Here is a 20456-nt window from a genome sequence, read left to right on the forward strand (position 1 = left end):
GGCTTGCATCATTGTGGGCGGCAGGGGCAGTGGCACCAGCAGCAGCTGTGGTTGTGCACGTGCTTCCCCGACAGTAGTGTTACCATACTCTGCATACAGATTTCTCTGTGGCTTGTTGCAGCTCATCCCTGTGTTAGGGTTAAAGTCCCATGCATCATAGTGTGACTTGGAAACAAACTAACCCCCCCTGCATTAGACACAATTTGTGTTAGAATATTGTAAATTATGTGCAACTGGACTATATAATGTTAATTTGCTTAACATCATCATCCCTGTTTTTGAAATATTAATTTTCTACATTGTATAACCTTGGTTTCTTCTTATGGGTAAGTTTCAGGATTTGCATCAAAATTTTATAAGTTCAAAGTTTGTGTCCTTTTCTGTTTTTCATATTCCTCATAATTATTTTATCAATTTTGAAGAGCTTGTTTGCATGATCTTTATAGGTAAAATAACAATACAGTTAAAATAGTCATATTTTGAACAAAAATTCTCTCTCTCTCTCTCTCTCTCTCTCTCTCTCTCTCTCTCTCTCTCTCTCTCTCTCTCTCTCTCTCTCTCTCTCTCTCTCTCTCTCTCTCTCTCTCTCTCTCTCTCTCTATGTGTGTGTGTGTGTGTGTGTGTGTGTGTATAACTAAGATTGTTTCAAAGAGATATTTTATTTACTTTTCTAGGCAAAACGTCTGATTACCAATGAGTTTGCTGCAATCAAAGTCATCAAATTGGAACCAGGTATGTGTATTTATTTAATTAGTTGTTATTGTTATGCATTATGCTTTTGAAACTGATAAATTGGCTTGGATGAAGTAAGCCTAGAGAGGGAGTGTCTGGGGCTCAAACCTGTGACAGACTGTCATTATGCTTGGCATCTTATCAGTGGCAAGTTTGCCAGCTTGTTTAATATGGAGGTTAGTTTACCTTCTCAAGCCCTTTGGAATTGCATGGATTCCAAAGTCTCTATGTAGTAGTCACAGATGCATCGTTCATCTGTTCTTTACAATATTATCTTTCATTTGTTCTACTCATGTTCCATTTATGTTTCACTGAGATAGATGTAAACCTACAACTTGAGGTACTTTATACTTATGGTATTTAAGCAGTGGATGAGCTGATATTACAATAAAACTTGCATATAAGTCACCATAGGTAATAGGGGCTCAACCTTTGCTTATTTATTGAAATTCAGACATATGAAATATTACTAAAAGTCCTTGAAAACCCATCTTGCAGGCTCAGAGTCATCAGTTTCACCTCATTCCTTCCTTCAGAATAATGGTTCCCAAACTGGTGGTGTAGCAATTTATTATGAGATATCAGATTACAGTAAGATGTTTTGGCCAATATATCATACTGCACTGCAGCCTGCCATGAGATCGTGCAGTGTGTGGAGCTGAGGGGGATTTCCCAGTCAGTCAGTCTGTAAGAGGCAGGAAGATGGGATGGTTACTCTGGATGGTGTAACAAGTCTTTTGTGTTAAATTAAGACAAAAACCTGTCTTATGCTTTGCAGCAGTTGCCATCATGAATTACAGGAATGAAGGGGTAAACAAACCTGCCTTATGATTTACCCCAGCCATCTTAATGAATCATAAGAATGAAGAGATAAATATTTTCTTGGGGTAACAAGAATTAGTATGTGGTGATGTAGTCAGTGAGGAACCAGTGGAACCAACAGGAAGGAAAAATAAATGTGAGAGAGAGAGAGAGAGAGAGAGAGAGAGAGAGAGAGAGAGAGAGAGAGAGAGAGAGAGAGAGAGAGAGAGAGAGAGAGGGGAAAAAGGAGGAAAGCCAGATCACCAGTAGAATGGCCTTGATGGAACCTATACTGGCAATCAGATAGAAGGTTGTGAAGTGATAGATGTTTAAGAATCTTCCTGTTGAGGATAGATTCAAAAACTTTAGATAGGCAGGAAATTAAAGCAATAGGATGGTAGTTTGAGGGATTACAACAGTCACCCTTTTTAGCAACAGGCTGAATGTAGGCAAACTTCCAGCAAGAAGGAAAGGTAGATGTTGACAGACAGAGTTGAAAGAGTTTGACTAGGCAAGGTGCAAGCATGGAGGCACATTTTCAGAGAACAATAGGAGGGACCCCATCAGGTCCATAAACCTTCTGAGGGTTTAGGCCAGTGAGGGCATGGAAGACATCTTTGTGAAGAATTTTAATAGATAGCATGAAGTAGTCAGAGGGTGAAGGAGAGGGAGGAACAAGCACTGAATCATCCAAGGTAGAGTTTTTAGCAAAGGTTTGAGCGAAGAGTTCAGCTTTAGAGATAGATGTGATAGCAGTGGTGCTATCTGTTTGAAATAAAGGAGGGAAAGAAAAAGAAGCATAGTTATTGGAGATATTTTTGGCTAGATGCCAGAAGTCACGAGGGGAGTTAGATCTTAAAAGATTTTGACACTTTCTGTTAATGAAGGAGTTTTTGCCTAGTTGGAGAATAGACTTGGCATGGTTCTGGGCAGAAATATAAAGTGTATGAGATTCTGGTGATGGAAGGCATAAGTACCTTTTGTGGGCCACCTCTCTGTCATGTACAGCACAGGAACAAGCTGTGTTAAATCAAGGTTTGGAAGGTTTAGGTTGAGAAAAAAAGGGAGGGATGTACGCCTCCATGCCAGACACTGTCACTTCTGATATGCGCTCGGCACACAAAGACGGGTCTCTGACACGGAAGCAGTAGTCATTCCAAGGAAAATCAGCAAAATACCTCCTTAGGTCCTCCCAAATAGCAGAGGCAAAACACCAGAGGCACCTCTTTTTAGGGGGATCCTGAGGAGGGATTGGAGCAGTAGGACAAGATACAGATATGAGATTGTAATCGGAGGAGCCCAATGGAGAAGAAAGGGTGACAGCATAAGCAGAAGGATTAGAGGTTAGGAAAAGGTCAGGAATGTTGGGCGTATCTCCAAGACAGTCAGGAATACCATCCATCCACTCATCCATTGATCCATCCATCCATTTCTCCACTCGTCGATTCATCCATCCAATCATCTATCCATTGCAGGAAATAAAGCATGATACATATAATGATGGAGCCTACATTTTAATATGATGATTATGGTAATGATGACCTGAAAACAAATCCCTCAGAATATTGGTAATAATATGTTCAGGAGAACTACCTAGAAATAGTTCTGACACCAGAGAAATTTCCTGATTGTTTAGAACAGAAAAGTCTTGTGTCATGTTAATTGTAGTTATTTGCTTTTGTACTAACACATAGTTTTCTTCATTGGTGAGTTTGATTTATCAATGAATTTTTAATGCTTTCTTTGTATCTTTCTCAGGGGATGACTTCACCATTATACAGCAAGAAATACTTATGATGAAGGATTGCAGACACCCAAACATTGTAGCATACTTTGGAAGTTACTTGCGCCGAGACAAGCTATGGATATGCATGGAGTTTTGTGGTGGAGGCTCTTTGCAGGATATATATCATAGTAAGAGTGTGTGTGTATTTTGTTCAAAATATGCGAATTCTATCATATGTGACTAACCTAAATGTACTAACTGTTTTCATTGTGTGAGAAAATTCCTTATTAAGTGAGTGTTGGTGGTGGTGTGACTGGTTGGTGAGGTAGGGTGACTCTGCTAGTCAGTATCTCCAATAACTTTGCTTCTTCTTTCCCTCCTCTATTTCAACCAGATGGCACCACTGCTATCACATCTATTTCTAAAGCTGAACTCTTCGCTCAAACCTTTGCTAAAAACTCTACCTTGGACGATTCTGGGCTTGTTCCTCCCTCTCCTCCACCTTATGACTATTTCATGCCACCTATTAAAATTCTTCTCAATGATGTTTTCCATTCCCTCACTGGCCTAAACCCTTGGAAGGCTTATAGACCTGATGGGGTCCCTCCTATTGTTCTTTGAAACTGTGCCTCCATGCTTGCACCTTGCCTAATCAAACTCTTTCAGCTCTGTCTGTCAACATCTACCTTTCCTTCTTGCTGGAAGTTTGCCTACATTCAGCCTGTTGCTAAAAAGGGTGACCGTTCTAATCCCTCAAACTACCATCCTATTGCTTTAATTTCCTGCCTATCTAAAGTTTTTGAATCTATCCTCAACAGGAAGATTCTTAAACATCTATCACTTCACAACCTTCTATCTGATCGCCAGTATGGGTTCCGTCAAGGCCGCTCTACTGGTGATCTTCTGGCTTTCCTTACTGAGTCTTGGTCATCCTCTTTTAGAGATTTTGGTGAAACTTTTGCTGTTGCCTTGGACATATCAAAAGCCTTTGATAGAGTCTGGCACAAAGCTTTGATTTCCAAACTATCATCCTACGGCTTCAATCCTTCTCTCTGTAACTTCATCTCAAGTTTCCTTTCTGACCGTTCTGTTGCTGCTGTGGTAGACGATCACTGTTCTTTTCCTAAATCTATTAACAGTGGTGTTCCTCAGGGTTCTGTCCTGTCATCCACTCTCTTCTTATTATTCATTAATGATCTTCTAAATCAAACTTCTTGTTCTATCCACTCCTATGCTGATGATACCACTCTGCACTTTTCCACATCTTTTCATAGATGTCCAACCCTTCAGGAGGTAAACATTTCACTCAGGGAAGCCACAGAACGCTTGACTTCTGATCTTTTTAAAATTTCTGATTGGGGCAGAGCAAATTTGGTATTGTTCAATGCCTCAAAAACTCAATTCCTCCATCTATCAACTCGACACAACCTTCCAGACAACTATCCCCTCTTCTTCAATGACACTCAACTGTCCCCCTCTTCTACACTGAACATCCTCGGTCTGTCCTTTACTTATAATCTGAACTGGAAACTTCACATCTCATCTCTAGCTAAAACAACTTCTATGAAGTTAGGTGTTCTGAGATGTCTCTGCCAGTTTTTCTCATCCCCCCCAGCTGCTAACTCTGTACAAGGGCCTTATCTGTCCATGCATGGAGTATGCTTCACATGTCTGGGGGGTTCCACTCATACTGCTCTTCTAGACAGGGTGGAATCAAAAGCTTTTCGTCTCATCAACTCCTCTCCTCTAACTGACTGTCTTCAGCCTCTCTCACTGCCACAATGTTGCATCTCTAGCTGTCTTCTACCGCCATTTTCATGCTAACTGCTCTTCTGATCTTGCTAACTGCATGCCTCCCCTCCTCCTGCAGCCTCGCTGCACAAGACTTTCTTCTTTCTCTTATCCCTATTCTGTCCACCTCTTTAATGCAAGAGTTAACCAGTATTCTCAATCATTCATCCCTTTCTCTAGTAAACTCTGGAACTCCCTGCTTGCTTCTGTATTTCCACCTTCCTATGACTTGAATTCCTTCAAGAGGGAGGTTTCAAGACACTTATTCATCAATTTTTGACTACTGCTTTGACCCTTTTATGGGACTGGCATTTCAGTGGGTTTTTTTTTTTTTATTGGATTTTTGTTGCCCTTGGCGAGTGTCCCTCCTACATAAAAAAAAAAAAAAATTAAGGTCGTTAAGAAATGGGTAATGGAACATAACCCCTTTAATTAATAATAGGATGATTAGTCCAATACAGTAAAATCCCTCTTATCCGGCATCAACGGGACCGCCGACATGCCGGATACTTGAATATTGCTGTATACTTGAATAGAAGTGAAATTATGTCCACAATCACCACCCTACACTCACGCATCTTACTATAACAAAGATCAGCTGATATTAATCAGCAGCTGATCTGATTAGCTGCTTAAGTGTAAGCACAACACGCTTCCTCTTTTCTACAACTTTAGGCATGATGAAGGCGTCACGCGATAAACAGTGCACACGCGGGATTGAGTCACTGAGTAAACACAGTGCAGTGGGCTGCGGGTGGCGCGAAGCAGTGTGCTCTGGTGGCGAGGGGATTTTTTATTGATTTTAAGGCTCGGGGAAAAATGGGCCGGATACTTGAAGCTGCCAGATACTCGAATGCCGGATGAGAAGGATTTTACTGTATATGCAAGTTCTCATCGTGCAAGCTTTTCGCAGAACGTAACCCTCACGTATAACATTTTTTTTTATGTAGGAGGGACACCAGCCAAGGGCAATAAAATCCAATAAGAAAAAAAGGCCCACTGAGATTCCGGTCCCCGAATAGGTTCTAAAGCGTTAGTAAAAAATTGAAGGATAAGGGTCTTAAAACCTCCCTCTTGAAGGAATTCAAGTCATAGGAAGGTGGAAATACAGAAGCAGGCAGAGAGTTCCAGAGTTTAACAGAGAAAGAGATGAATGATTGAGAATACTGGTTAACTCTTGCATTAGAGAGCTGGACTGAATAGGGGTCAGCAAGCCTGCTTGAGGATGTTAGCAAGATCAGAAAAGCAGTTAGCATGAAAATAGCTCAAGAAGATAGCAAGAGATGCAGCATTGCGGTGATGAGAAAGAAGTGAAGACTGAGTTAGAAGAGAGGAGTTGATGAGACGAAAAGCTTTTGTTTTCACCCCGTCTAGAAGAGTGGTATGAGTGGAACCTCCCCAGACATGTGAAGCCCTATACAGAGTTAGCAGCTGGAAGGGTGAGAAAAACTGGCAGAGGCATTTCAAAATGCCTAACTTCTTAGAAACTGTTTTAGCTAGAGATGAGATGTGGTTTCCAGTTTAGATTATAAGTAAAGGACAGACCAAGGATGTTCAGTGTAGAAGAGTGGGACAGTTGAGTGTCATTGAAGAAGAAGGGATAATTGTCTGGAAGGTTGTGTTGAGTTGGTAGGTGGAGGAATTGAGTTTTTGAGGCATTGAACATTACTAAGTTTGCTCTCCCCCAGTCAGAAATTTTAGAGAGATCAGAAGTCAGGTATTCTGTGGCTTCCCTGCATGAACTGTTTACTTCCTGAAGGGTTGGACGTCTACAAAAAGATGTGGAAAAGTGCAGGGTGGTATCATCACTGAAGGAATGGTTAGGATAAGAAGTTTGATTTAGAAGATCATTGATGAATAATAGGAAGAGAGTGGGTGACAGGACAGAAGCCCGAGGAACACCACTGTTAATAGATTTAGGAAAAGAACAGTGACCATCTACCTCAGCAGCAGTAGAATGGTCAGAAAGGAACCTTCAGATGAAGTTACAGAGAAGGATAGAAGCTGTAGGAGGGTAGTTTGGAAATCAAAGCTTTGTACCAGACTCTATCAAAAGCTTTTGAAGTAATAGATGTTTAAGAAACTTCCTGTTGAGGATAGATTCAAAAACTTTAGTTAGGAAGGAAATTAAAGCAATAGGAGGGTAGTTTGAGGGATTAGAACAGTCATCCTTTTTAGGAACAGGCTGTATGTAGGTGAACTTCCAGCAAGAAGGAAAGGTAGATGTTAAAAGGTAGATAGGGTGCAAGCATGGAGGTGCAGTTTCGGAAAACAATAGAAGGGGCCACATCAGGTCAATAAGCCTTCTAAGGGTTTAGGCAGGTGAGGGCATGGAGAACATCATTGGGAAAAATTTTAATAGGTATCATGAAGTAGTCAGAGGGTGGAGGAGAGGGAGGAACAAGCCCTGAATCATCTAAAGTAGAGTTCTTAGCTGTGTAATTTTTATTTCTATTAACAGAGCTTGGGATTATTGTAGATTTCATAAAGTTATATATAAAACAGAACATATAATACATTTATAAACAATATGTAATTTATATTTGTATCAGCAGGGCTTGGCATGATTGAGGATTTCATTAAGTTATATGTGAGTATTTTTTGCAACTCATTTGTTTGTGGCATCCTTTTGCAGTAATTGGTCCCTTACAAGAGCGGCAGATCGGGTATATGTGCCGGGAAACCTTAAGGGGCTTGGAATACCTTCACCGCATGGGCAAGATGCACCGGGATATCAAGGTGAGCAGTGGTGTGGTATGCTTGTCATCAGTCACCAGTATCAAGGTGAATGTACTGTAGTTTCTCTTGGAAGAACAGATAAAACTGCTGAGTTGCAGAATTCAGAGCAATATGTTAAATGGTAGAGTTTGCTCAAGGTAAGTCCAAATTTTGTTATCTTCTCTGTTCTTCAGATTCATGATTTTATGTTACATTTTATTAATGAACTTTTATTTTCAAGATAATGACATCAGATACTTTTTACATATGCATAAAGGAACCTAACTGTTCCCTGCAAAGTTCAATTGAAAAAAGTCCCAAATGATTTGGTCAGCTTACTTCTTGAGCCATATTGGCTCTTTTGGCAGGTCACTGCCAAATACTACAAAAATTTACTGGCCAAGAAGAGAAAGGAAATTTACCTGCTAAGAAAAAATATACTAGCCAGAGGAATATTATAAATAATCATTTAGCTTACAAGTTATTTATTATAGCTCAAGTTTAATATAAATAGTAAGTTCCGTGAATTTGTACATAAACATGGAAGTTTTATTGAGTAATTATATGTACAATTAATTTGCATTTATTGACTTTGATATTGTAGGTAATTTTTTCATACTTGCCATTGGTGAGTGAATTAGTTTTTACTTGCTATGAAATTTATTCATTTGCCAATCTTGTCCCTGTGATCCTGTAAGCTGCTAATGAGTGCTTGTTTCTCCTGAAGAAGTGCACCATTGAAGGGCTTGTCTGATACATTTATGTTGATTAATTTAAAACTATAACTTGTTCTTTGCAATTTAGGATAATAGTACACACAATTTCCCATACAGTGCATAACATGAGTTTCTACGGATATTGGTACAGGCGAAAGTACAGGTTAATATAAGTTGGAAATGTTCTGTGCACTTAGTATGCATTTTGAAGCGTTGTTTAGTTGTGGTGTGAAATTCAAGTGTGGCTTGGTGACAAATACAATAGCCAGGCCAGGCTTCCATGATGGGATATGTAGACCTAGATGTCCATTGATGAAATTGTGAATTATTCATTCATCATTTCTAAAATGTTTTGGAAGAGATGAGTGTTAGCAATGTACAGGTGATTTACTGATAAACATTACAGAATGATATTATGGATGTAATAAATGACAAGTAAAATAATAGGCCGCATGGGATCATGCATTGTCTGCCCAGGCAGGAAATGGGAAGTAGCGAGGCTAGTAGTAAATCAGCTGATTGCGAGTCAGTCACATGCAGTTTTTTTCTGAGACTGACAATGAATGTGTTCAGATTGTATTGCATAACTTGAAGTGAAGTGTATGTGACAATGAATGTGTTCAGATTGCATTGCACTACTTAAAGTAATGTGAAGTGCGTGGATATGGTGTTTCTCTGTTGTGGTTACCTGCCTAGCCCTGCTCTTGTATCTGTCGCTACCACGACTAAACACCTTAAAATGCATATTTGCATAGAACATTTTTGAGTTAGATTAACCTGCACTTTCACCTCTCCGCAGAAACTTGTGTTACACCCTGTATAATTATTATACAATTTTTGACCACTGCTTTGACCCTTTTATGGGAATGGCATTTCAGTGGGCATTTTTATTAGATTTTTGTTGCCCTTGGCCAGTGTACTTCCTACATAAAAAAAAAAAATTATATATATATATATATATATATATATATATACATATCCAATGTGTAAATCTGGCTTAACCTTGGAAAAAAAAAAAACAGGTAAATATAGAACACACAGTTGTTCGTAAGAACATATTTAAAAAGCTATGCATATGTATATGCTTTATTTTCATCTGCAAAAAAAAAGTATGACAATACATGAGGACATACTTTCATTTTCTATGGTTTTGTGGATGGTGGCATTATTATATCTTAAAAGCTTGCATTTTCCATAATTGTATAATTCAGTATTCAGTAATATTCTGGCTTATTTAAGAATTTATTTGCATTTGTAATATCAAGTCACTAATGAGAAAATTCACATTTATTTGTTGGAATTAACTAGAAGAGACATGGGTTGAATAAACTTAAAATCTGAATGATTCAGTGATTATCTCCATTCCTGTGTCTTGGTGCTGTGAGATGGGAATGAAGAATGTGTGCTATAGTCTGTTCAGAGCAAGAAGTCCGTTCAAGGTGGGGCAAGTATTGTGGTTTACCTCTAGCCATGCTGCCAAATCAACCTTCCTACATGGGCCTCTCTCTTTTGCTTCCCATCCGTGTGCTATTTGAAAGTGATATTTTATGTATTATGTATATAGTAAAGGAAGCTATTCAAATTGGAAACAGTGTATTAAGGCTTGGACTATTTGAACTTGAATTTGGATTATGGAAAGTTGTTGAAAAAATTGAACTGGTCTGTAACAGAATGAATTATTCAGAGTTCTAATTATACCAATTTGAATTTGAGTTTTTAATTGTTGTTGCTATATAATTTTGTGCATTATTTATATATATCTATTAGGATATTAGAAAACTAACAAATGTTTAATTTCCTGCATTACACTTATACCCACCAGGGAGCCAACATTCTATTGACGGAGAATGGTGATGTAAAGTTGGCTGATTTTGGTGTTTCTGCTCAAATCACAGCTACCATAAGCAAAAGAAAGTCTTTCATTGGCACACCCTACTGGATGGCCCCAGAGGTGAGTTATACATATTTTACATCTGAATTTTTCTGACCTGTGACCTTATGAAATATTAATTATTGGATACCTTTTTCCAATTATAGGTCTCATAGAATTAATGCAAAGAGGAACCTGTATTGGGGTATAGTGGTACTTGTAGCAATAATGTTGTATGGGGCTGAAATATGTAACATGGGAACAGGAGAGAGGAGAAGATTGTATGTAATGAAGATAAGGTTTCTGAGGAACATCAGTGGAGTAACATGAAATGATAGAGTTGGAAATAAGGAAGTGCAGAAGGGAGCTGTTGTTGCAAGAGAGTACCTCTTATGGGATGTGGATGGTGTAAATAATTTGATGCAGGAGTGATGTATGAGGAGCAAAGAAGCAAGGAGCATGATAGATGTGAATAGAGGTTAGCTGTAGGTGCATAAATGTAATACAACCTCTGTGCGAGAGATTTTCATGCATCTGATCTGATTCACAAACAATCTCATTATGGTTTGCCAATTTCGCTGTTGGTCTGGATGCAGAGAGAGAGACCTGAATATGGTTGTGTACCTGATCCACATGTAAGGGTGATCAGCAAGGTTTTGTCATCTCTTGCGTACAATTCCTTCAAGAGGGAGGTTTCAAGACACTTATCCACCAATTTTTGACCACTGCTTTGACCCTTTTATGGGACTGGCATTTTTTTTATTAGATTTTTGTTGCCCTTGGCCAGTCTCCTTCCTACATAAAAAAAAAAAAAAGCCCAAGGATTAAATAATCTTACGAAATGCATGTGTGTGTGTGTATGTGTAATAATAATAATAATAATAATAATAATAATAATAATAGTAATAATAATAATAATATTAATAATGATAATAATGATAAACAGTTTATTAATGTTGCAACCTTGATGCTGAAAACATACATATTAATATTAAAGGTTTCTTAGTTGTTATAGTGTTGGGGATTACAGTGACAAGTGAAAGTGTGTGTGTGTGTGTGTGTATCAGGGGAGTGAGTGCATGGGTGTCTTTGTAGGGTTATTTGTGTTGGGTTATGTGTGTGAATGCATGTGTGCACTTTGTCTTGGCCACCCCTTTCTGGGGATATCAGTCTTGTATATACATAGAGAGACTTGTTTACCAGAAAAGGGGCTGATGTGTAACATTAATAATGTGTATCATGTTAAAGTTGTAGTCATATTTTGACCTTAGTATCTTAATTGATTATCTCTTGATGACTTTCTAAAAGTACTTTATTTTTGACAGGTAGCAGCTGTGGAGAGGAAAGGTGGATACAACCAACTCTGTGATATTTGGGCTGTTGGTGTAACAGCTATTGAACTTGCTGAACTTCAACCTCCCATGTTTGATCTTCATCCTATGCGTGCACTATTTCTTATGTCAAAGAGTGGGTTCAAGCCACCAACGTTAAAAGACAAATCAAAATGGACTCAAAACTTTCACCAGTTTGTAAAAGTAAGTGATGATATCTGATTGTAAAGTATGTAACTATGTACTTGAGTGATATATTAACAGATATGAAGGCAGTATTGGAGTTGTTGCATAATTGTTGTTAGCCATTCTGCATCTTTATTATCTTTTTTCATCATCATTATCACCCTCATCATCATCATTATCACCCTCATCATTGTTATCTGAGTTATTATCATTGATATCTTACTCTCCTCTGCAGGCAATACTGTGTTTTTATATTTTTTCCAGTTCTGCTGCTTTATTTCTCCTTTTGTTCCCATTATAAATTTATTTCTTATCAGAAACAAATCACCACTTATTTTGCTCACAAAAACTTCATAAGCAGGCTGTCCTTATGAATGTCCATAGCATTTCATATACTGATTCATTCTACAAACTCCATTCATCCTAAGTTAATATTGTTTCAGATTTCTAAATTCTCATTCCTTATTGTTCCTCAAAATCAACTCCCTCATTTTTACTCCTTTCTACAGTATCTCCTTCTTTTTGTTTACCTTTAAAATTTGTCATTTGCAAGCATTATCTGACCATTTATAAGATTTTGGAAGTCATTCTTGTTTCCTGCAAATAGGAGTATCACCTGTGAACAGAATAATATGAGTAACCATATGCCACTATTAACATAGTTATTTAACATAACGACTTGAATTCAGCATCACTAACCACAATATTCATCTTATGTTTTATTCATTATTTATTTATTTATTTATTTATTTATTTATTATTATTATTTTTATTCTTCTCCTTATCATCATCATCATCATCATTATTATTATTATTATTATTATTATTATTATTATTATTATTATTATTATTATTATTATTATTATGTATTTATTTATTTATTTATTTTATTCCAATGTGATAGTCCACAAAGACAATCAGGTTCATGGTCCACATCTGTCTCCTTCCAGCTTGCTCTTACCAAGAACCCTAAGAGAAGGCCAACAGCAGACAAGTTACTCCTACACCCCTTCGTGGCTGCAGACCTACCAAGATGGCTTGCAGTGGAGCTGTTACAGAAGGCCCACAACCCTCAGCATTCCTTTCCCCCTGAGTTAGAGGTATGTATACCTCAATCTTTATGTGAACTGAAGATATATGATTTGTTCCCTGCAATTCCATGATAAGTTATTAATTTTCCAACTTGTATGTTGTTAAATTTTATATTTGACATCTTACAAGATATTTTTGTCCAAGACTTTTCAAAGAATATTTGTGCATTGTGCAAGATGAAAGTAGATTATTAGTTTTGGGAAGCAGCCTCATATGTTATGTCAATAATTCTTCTTTACAGATACTTTCAGTAACTTGTATCCCTTAAATGATAGCCATTGTTTCTGTATTCAACTGGGATTGCCATTGTTTTATAAATAGTGGCTTTTCATGTCAGATATTGAATGTATAGAACAAATTTCTTGGTTCTCACTATTTTTGCTGGTGTAGGACAGTCTCATTTACCCTCATGGAATTGTGTGAATCATTATAGAGCTTAGATCCATCAGAGAGAGAGAGAGAGAGAGAGAGAGAGAGAGAGAGAGAGAGAGAGAGAGAGAGAGAGAGAGAGAGAGAGAGAGAGAGAGAGAGAGAGGTGAGTTTTTTTCACTTATCAGAATTATTCAGTAAGAACTGTTGGTTAAGGATTAAAGTGATCATATGAATATAGTAAAAAAAAAAAAAATGCAAGTCCATGATCATTTCAATAAGTAACCATCCATGAACAGTAGAGAAATCTTGTTAGTTTGTACACCATCTTGGATATGTATGTAAATATACAGGTGTTCTTTATTATATGCTGAGGATAGATAACAGACACATACATATATAGAAAAAAAATCAATATGCAGTTGCTGTCTCCCTGAGTATTTATTTATATAGTTATTTAGCAATAGGCTTACTTGTATGGAATTGAGTTGTATTTGTCATGAAAACACTATTTGCAAATACTTTGGAATCACTAGAAATAAAGAAGAGTGTGATATTTTTGGAAGCAGGGCTCAGTGCACAACTATATCACTCTCTTTACACTAAAATTGAGTCTGCACTTCTGAGGGCATCTGGTTGTATGGCTACATACACGACAGTTTCTAACATTTTCTATCACTTATGGGTTTTGATTCTCTTTTAACAACTAATCTAAAACATTTATATATATACAGTGGAATCTAGGTTACCGAACGTCTCCCTTTTCAAGCAAATAGGTTTTCAAACAAAATTTCAAATACAGCCCTTGAACAAAAGTTACTTGATTTCAAATATTAAAAGATAGAGCAAAAGTTGCTGTTTATTACTAATTTGTAGTTTTATAAATATTTCCTTCATTTTTTCATATATTTGGAGGAGAGACATAGTGTGTACAATGGTAATTTAATCTTTGAAATAAGGTAAATGTGATCCTGTTGAAGAGCCTCCTTGGAAACAAACAGTGTTTTGGCTAGCTCAGAAGTAATCTCATCTCACGAGCCATCTGATGACCCCACAACTCCATGACTGCTGCACAACTGCATTTTCCCAGTTGGTTTTTCCCAGCAGCAAAATGTCTTAAGTGTTATGATCACCTTTATTTTGGCAGTAAGTGGGTTTGCTCCTCTCTGTGTCACTCTGTGAGGCTTCCCTTGGAGTGGCCATCTTGGCTGTGTGAGTTTATGTCACATGCTGCTAAGACAGGGTGGATGGGTGGATGGGAACGGATTGATCCATTATTTATTGATTCCTATGGGGAAAATAGTTTCTGTTTTTTAACATTTCAGATTTTGAATGGCGTTTGGGAATGAATTAAATATAGTATATATATATATATATATATATATATATATATATATATATATATATATATATATATATATATATATATATATATATATATATATATATATATATATATATATATATATATATATATATATATATATATCCATTATAATTTTTGCATATCTTTTTTACTTCAGATATTGGTGTTTTGTTGCACTTATACCACAACATAATTTTTCTTTCTTTCTCTCTTTCCCTTGACCTTTTGTTATCTTCAGAGTTTTTGCCAGATCTCTTTCATACAAAAATCCATCTACCATTATATTCTTACCATTATATTCTTTATGAAGAACATGACTCATCCTTTTTTTTCAATTCTATGTATTTGACTTCCATATATCATAATTGTTTTCCTCAATCTTTATTGCATCCATCGTGTCACATAATTCACCTTGTTTCAACCAGGCCCACAATGTCAGGTTTTTTCTCTTTCTTTTCTCTTTGAAAATCAATGTGTGTGTGTGTGTGTGTGTGTGTGTGTGTGTGTGTGTGTGTGTAAGCATAAGCAGTACTTGAGAAAAGATTGACACCTACAGTGTAGATGCCAACTATTGTGACAAGTACTGGAAAGCTGAGAAAATGTCTTTGGTAATTTTATAATGTGCTTCAAACCCAAATTCTTTCTCCTTCCAGATGGATGAGGAAGGGGCAGTTACAAATGTCCCACAAAGGATAACTTCCAGAACGCCAGCACGACCAAAACAGAGGACCAAGTCAGAGCTACACAGTAAGGAACACTTCCATTTAGACATGGAATTATTACTCAATTCTTTTGATGAAAATTAATTTACTGTAAAAAAAAAAAGTTGTTTTCTATTACATATGCTGGTTTACACTACAATACAGTGCAACCATCCAAAGTATTTAACCATATAGGCTGCCTCAAGGCTATATGGTTCTTTGTTCTTGTGTTATGAGGTGACTTAAAAAAGGAAGTCTGAGAAATGGGACTGCCTTCTCTATATAGTTTTGTTATGTTGAGACTAGGCAAATAGGAGTGGAAAGATTGATTTTCCTCAGATTGTGTTGGTTGGGTTAATGAATGCATTAATGTGGTAAAAGAGAAATATTGGAATTAGGTTTGTTAGGCAAAAGTTAGATGTACTAGGTTTTTGTGAAACAAAAATGAAGTGGGAGAAGGAATGCAAGTTTGGAAGGGCAAGTGGAAGGAAGTCACTTGTGAGGGGAAGAGCAAGGGAAGGAGTAGCCTCAAGAGAATCAGGGTATGTTGGAATGGAAGTAGGTTTATTGAGACTGATTTGAATGAAAGTGAAATTGGGTTAAGAACTGTTAGTGAGTGTATATGGTCCTGGTATTGAGAGAGATGGATGTAAGACAGATGCCTGTGTAGCAAGAAACAGTGGCAGAGCTGGCTTGTGTGGTGCCCTGGGCAAACCTTGATTTTGGTTAGAGTAACACTGTGGGATCAGATTTTGTGGGTGCTCCATGCTGCACTGTCTCACAGTCCATGTTGCCCATAGGAAAATCTGTCCCTGTCAAGGAACAAAAAGAAATATGAATGAATAAATAACAGTGAACTTTTGGGTCCCTGTGAGGTTGCTTATGGTTAAGCATATTACAGTACCCTCTCAAGTTTTGTGCTTGCTTTCTTCTGAAGCTAAACTTGATGATTGCGAAACTTGGGGTATTGAAAACACTGGAAAAATCCTTATTTAATTCACCTACATGGTACAGAGCTGCATGCATGTTTTTTTTCCTCACATCCAGTGTGAAGCAGCAGTGTGTGGTGTACCACCATGGCATCTAAAACTCTGTGTGTGTGTGTGTGTGTGTGTGTGTGTATTTGTGTGTGTGTGTTTGTGTATGTGTGTGTTGTCCTCACATCTGGTGTTTTGCAACACTGGGAGTTCAGCACCTTCACATCTAGAAGTGTGTGTGTGTGTGTGTGTGTGTGTGTGTGTGTGTGTGTGTGTGTGTGTGTGTTTGTGTGTGTGTGTGTGTGTGTGTGTGTGTGTGTGTGTGTGTGTGTGTGTGTGTGTGTGTGTGTGTGTGTGTTTTTTTTTTTTTCATACATTGAAGTGATACAGTGCTATGGTGGTGCAGCACCATCACATCTGCCACAGTAGTGAGATGCCTCTCATTTGTTGTTTTTATGTAATGTGGCATTGGTGTCACCGGCCTTCCTCTCCTCTCCTTTTGCATGCAAGCTAGCATGACTAATGTTGTGGGTAATTAGTGGTGTATCCACATGAATTTATGTGTTCAATTATATGAACTGTACATAGAAATATTTATAGAAAACATAGCACATATGCATTTGTTTTTATTATCTGTAATGCTAATGATTAGGTTTTTTTTATGTAAGAGGATCACTGACCAAGGAAAAAAATGCCACTGAGGTGCCAGTCCCAGAAAAGATGTCAAGAGAATCATTAAAAATTGAAGTATAAGTGTCTTGAAACCTCTCTCCTCAAAGAGTTCAAGTCATAGGAAGGAGGAAATACAGAAGCAGGCATGGGGTTCCAAAGTTTACCAGAGAAAGGGATGAATGTTTAAAAATACTGGTTAGCTCTTGCATTAAAGAGGTGGACAGAATAGCAGTGAGAGAAAGAAGAGTCTTTTTTTTTTCCTTTTATGTAGGAGGGACACTGACCAAGGGCAACAGAAATCCGATAAAAAAAAAAGATCACTGAAATGCCAGTCCCATAAAAAGGGCCCAAAGCGGTAGTCAAAAATTGAAGGATAAGTGTCTTGAAACCTCCCTCTTGAAGGAATTCAAGTCATAGGATGCTGGAAATACAGAAGCAGGCAGGGAGTTCCAGAGTTTACCAGAGAAAGGGATGAATGACTGAGAATACTGGTTAACTCTTGCGTTAGAGAAGTGGACAGAATAGGGGTGAGAGAAAGAAGAAAGCCTTGTGCCTGAATGTTGATAGTCATGACCATCTATTACCATAAATAATTGTTTACAGCAGGTATGCTTGTCTCATAACATCCTATATATAAATGCCCTGCTTTTATATGAGAATCAGGCAAAATATCTAGTTAAAATATACAAATTTTAGCAGTAATAAGATATATTACTTTCAGTGATTACTTTTCCTGGAACACTAGCTTAATTTGTGATCCTTATTCGTTTTCCAGTGGAGTCTGTCAACTTTGAGCCACCTCTAGTCACTGAGCTCAATGCTGAGCCACCACCAGCACGTTATACAGCTGCTGGCCAACCTTGGGACCCTGCCATGGAGGTAACTCAGCTGTACTTGCATAGTAGATCATGCCATGGAGGTAACTCAGCTATACTTGCATAGTAGATCAGATGTTATAATCTTGCCAGTATAGTATTAGTTTCAAGCAAGTAATGCAAGATCATATGGTTTTATTCAATAAGCATTACTCAATCCTTTCATGCAAAATTTTAAACTGATCTAGTTTTACTTTATTCATACATGAGAAAAAAAAAATCTTCTCATTATAGGAAGTACACTTAATCAGCCATCATCATTGTCATGGTTATCATCATTGGCTTCTATGACTCTACTCCTGGGGAAAGGACTTGTCTTGCTATTCAAGGCCATACCTACAAGCTTTCCATATCCTCTGTACATTGAATTGTTTACATCCTTGCCTTCTTTTACCATCATTGTGTTAATATTCCCTTGCTGTAATTGGCCATTTATTATTGCTTCATCAGATGGCACAATATATCCATGTCCAATGACATTTTGATCATGGTTAAGGTGTCTATAAGGAAAGTTTGTGCTAGAATTAAAAAATTTTAATTGATGAATCTGTTGATGTAATACTTTTGTGGAAAGTCAAGATCACAATATAGATAGTGCTATGGTCCAAGTCCCACATCATGACCTAAATTTTGTTGCTCCCAACTCTTTGCCTGATTTTTTTAAAAATCTAATTCCTTATGCAGTTTATGTTGTAGTTTTGTACTTCAAATGGGAAAAGCTAATGCCATTTTTTATCATGTTAGTTTGTTTTATGCAATTTTCTCTGAGAAATATTTTTTTCCTTTTTTTTTTTTTGTTGTTGCTGAATTTGGTAATATTGTGTAACATTGATGATTGTAAAACTCTTTAGTATGTAGTTGTTAATGGGCATAATGACATCAGATTACATTGTAATATAGTATCACACATAATTAATAGACATTGAGAAATTAGAAGAGTATAATAATGTTTTGATCCTGGGTGCTATTATTGTTGAATTGTAGGTATCAATTTGCAGCAAATACCTCATTAAGATATAACATATATTAACATATAACTTTTCTATCATGATAGTTTCATACATTATTCAAAAAGTATTCATAAACATTGTAAAAAAAATATGGGGATGTGATAGTAACCAAAGCAATCAAGTTTTGTGAATGACCTGGCTTTAATAATGGTAATTTTTATTTCCTTTTTTATTGAAATGATCAAAAGATCTTTGTGAAATAAGTAAAGCTATGCATCTTAACTCACATTGAGAAGTGGAGTCCAATACCTTGTTAGTAATCCAAGATTCATGCTTCTCTGGAGGCCCAGCAGGAGGCTCATCAACATACTTGTTGTCACAAATCATTATGAGCACAGTGAGAGAAAATTCACTCGAAATAGCTTTTGTCCATACCGAGAGAGAGATGTGCAGTGTAAAACTGGGCCAATATAAGACTTAACAAGAATACCAACAGCCTGTGCTGAAAATACTAGAAAATGTGCATTGCTTCTTCAATGACATATGAGTTTATAGGTTCATAAGAAACAGTACTGACTTAGTTAAATATGTCAAAGCATTGGCAAAATTTACCTAATCATTTCACACCTGGAACATACACATGTACATCACTGCAGTGCACAGTGATGCTGCCCACAACCTACATGTGTAAGTCATTTCATGTCAGTGCTTGTCCACTTGGTGATACAACAATAATAATAATAGTGACATTTTAGTAATAATAATAATAATAATAGTAGTAATTGGTTTATTAAGGTTTTGCACAATTAAACTTGAAAATATGTAGTCATTCCAAGGAAAATCAACAAAATACCTGCTCAGGTCCCCCCAACTAGCAGAGGCAAAACGCCAGAGGCACCTTCGCTTAGGGGGGATCCTGAGGAGGGATTGGAGCGATAGGACAAGATACAGAGATGAGATTGTGATCGGAGGAGCCCAACAGAGAAGAAAGCATAAGCAGAAGCAGAAGGATTAGAGGTCAGGAAAAGGTCAAGAATGTTGGGCGTATCTCCAAGATGGTCAGGAATACGAGTAGGGTGTTGCACCAATTGCTCTAGGTCATGGAGGATAGCAAAGTTGTAGGCTAGTTCACCAGGATGGTCAGTGAAGGGAGAGGAAAGCCAAAGCTGGTGGTGAACACTGAAGTCTCCAAGAATGGAGATCTCTGCAAAAGGGAAGAGGGTCAGAATGTGCTCCACTTTGGAAGTTTAGTAGTCAAAGAATTTTTTATAATCAGAGGAGTTAGGTGAGAGGTATACAGCATAGATAAATTTAGCATGAGAGTGACTCTGTAGTCGTAGCCAGATGGTGGAAAACTCGGAAGATTCAAGAGCGTGGGCATGAGAGCAGGTTAAGTCATTGCGCACATAGACACAGCATCCAGCTTTGGATTGAAAATGAGGATAGAGAAAGTAGGAGGGAACAGAAAAGGGGCTACTGTCAGTTGCCTCAGACACTTGAGTTTCAGTGAGGAAAAGAAGATGAGGTTTAGAAGAGGAGAGGTGGTGTTCTACAGATTGAAAATTAGATCTTAGACTGCGAAT

The 20456-nt window shown here is 37.4% G+C and overlaps 1 protein-coding gene across 18 annotated transcripts in view; it reads left to right on the top strand.

The window, feature by feature from the left end:
• The window catches only part of LOC135093242 (mitogen-activated protein kinase kinase kinase kinase 3-like), a 130938-nt gene that overhangs the window by 3745 nt on the left and 106737 nt on the right, over positions 1–20456 (top strand). For all 18 annotated transcript variants that reach the window (XM_063992261.1, XM_063992262.1, XM_063992260.1 and 15 more), the window contains exons 2-9: positions 675–732; positions 3292–3447; positions 7686–7789; positions 10307–10435; positions 11680–11889; positions 12822–12971; positions 15352–15445; positions 17824–17927. In XM_063992261.1, the coding sequence (XP_063848331.1) occupies positions 675–732; positions 3292–3447; positions 7686–7789; positions 10307–10435; positions 11680–11889; positions 12822–12971; positions 15352–15445; positions 17824–17927 (1005 nt within the window). The remainder of the gene's footprint in view (positions 1–674; positions 733–3291; positions 3448–7685; positions 7790–10306; positions 10436–11679; positions 11890–12821; positions 12972–15351; positions 15446–17823; positions 17928–20456) is intronic.

Source organism: Scylla paramamosain, chromosome 42, assembly GCF_035594125.1.
Source record: "Scylla paramamosain isolate STU-SP2022 chromosome 42, ASM3559412v1, whole genome shotgun sequence".
Classification (NCBI taxonomy): Eukaryota; Metazoa; Arthropoda; class Malacostraca; order Decapoda; family Portunidae; genus Scylla; species Scylla paramamosain.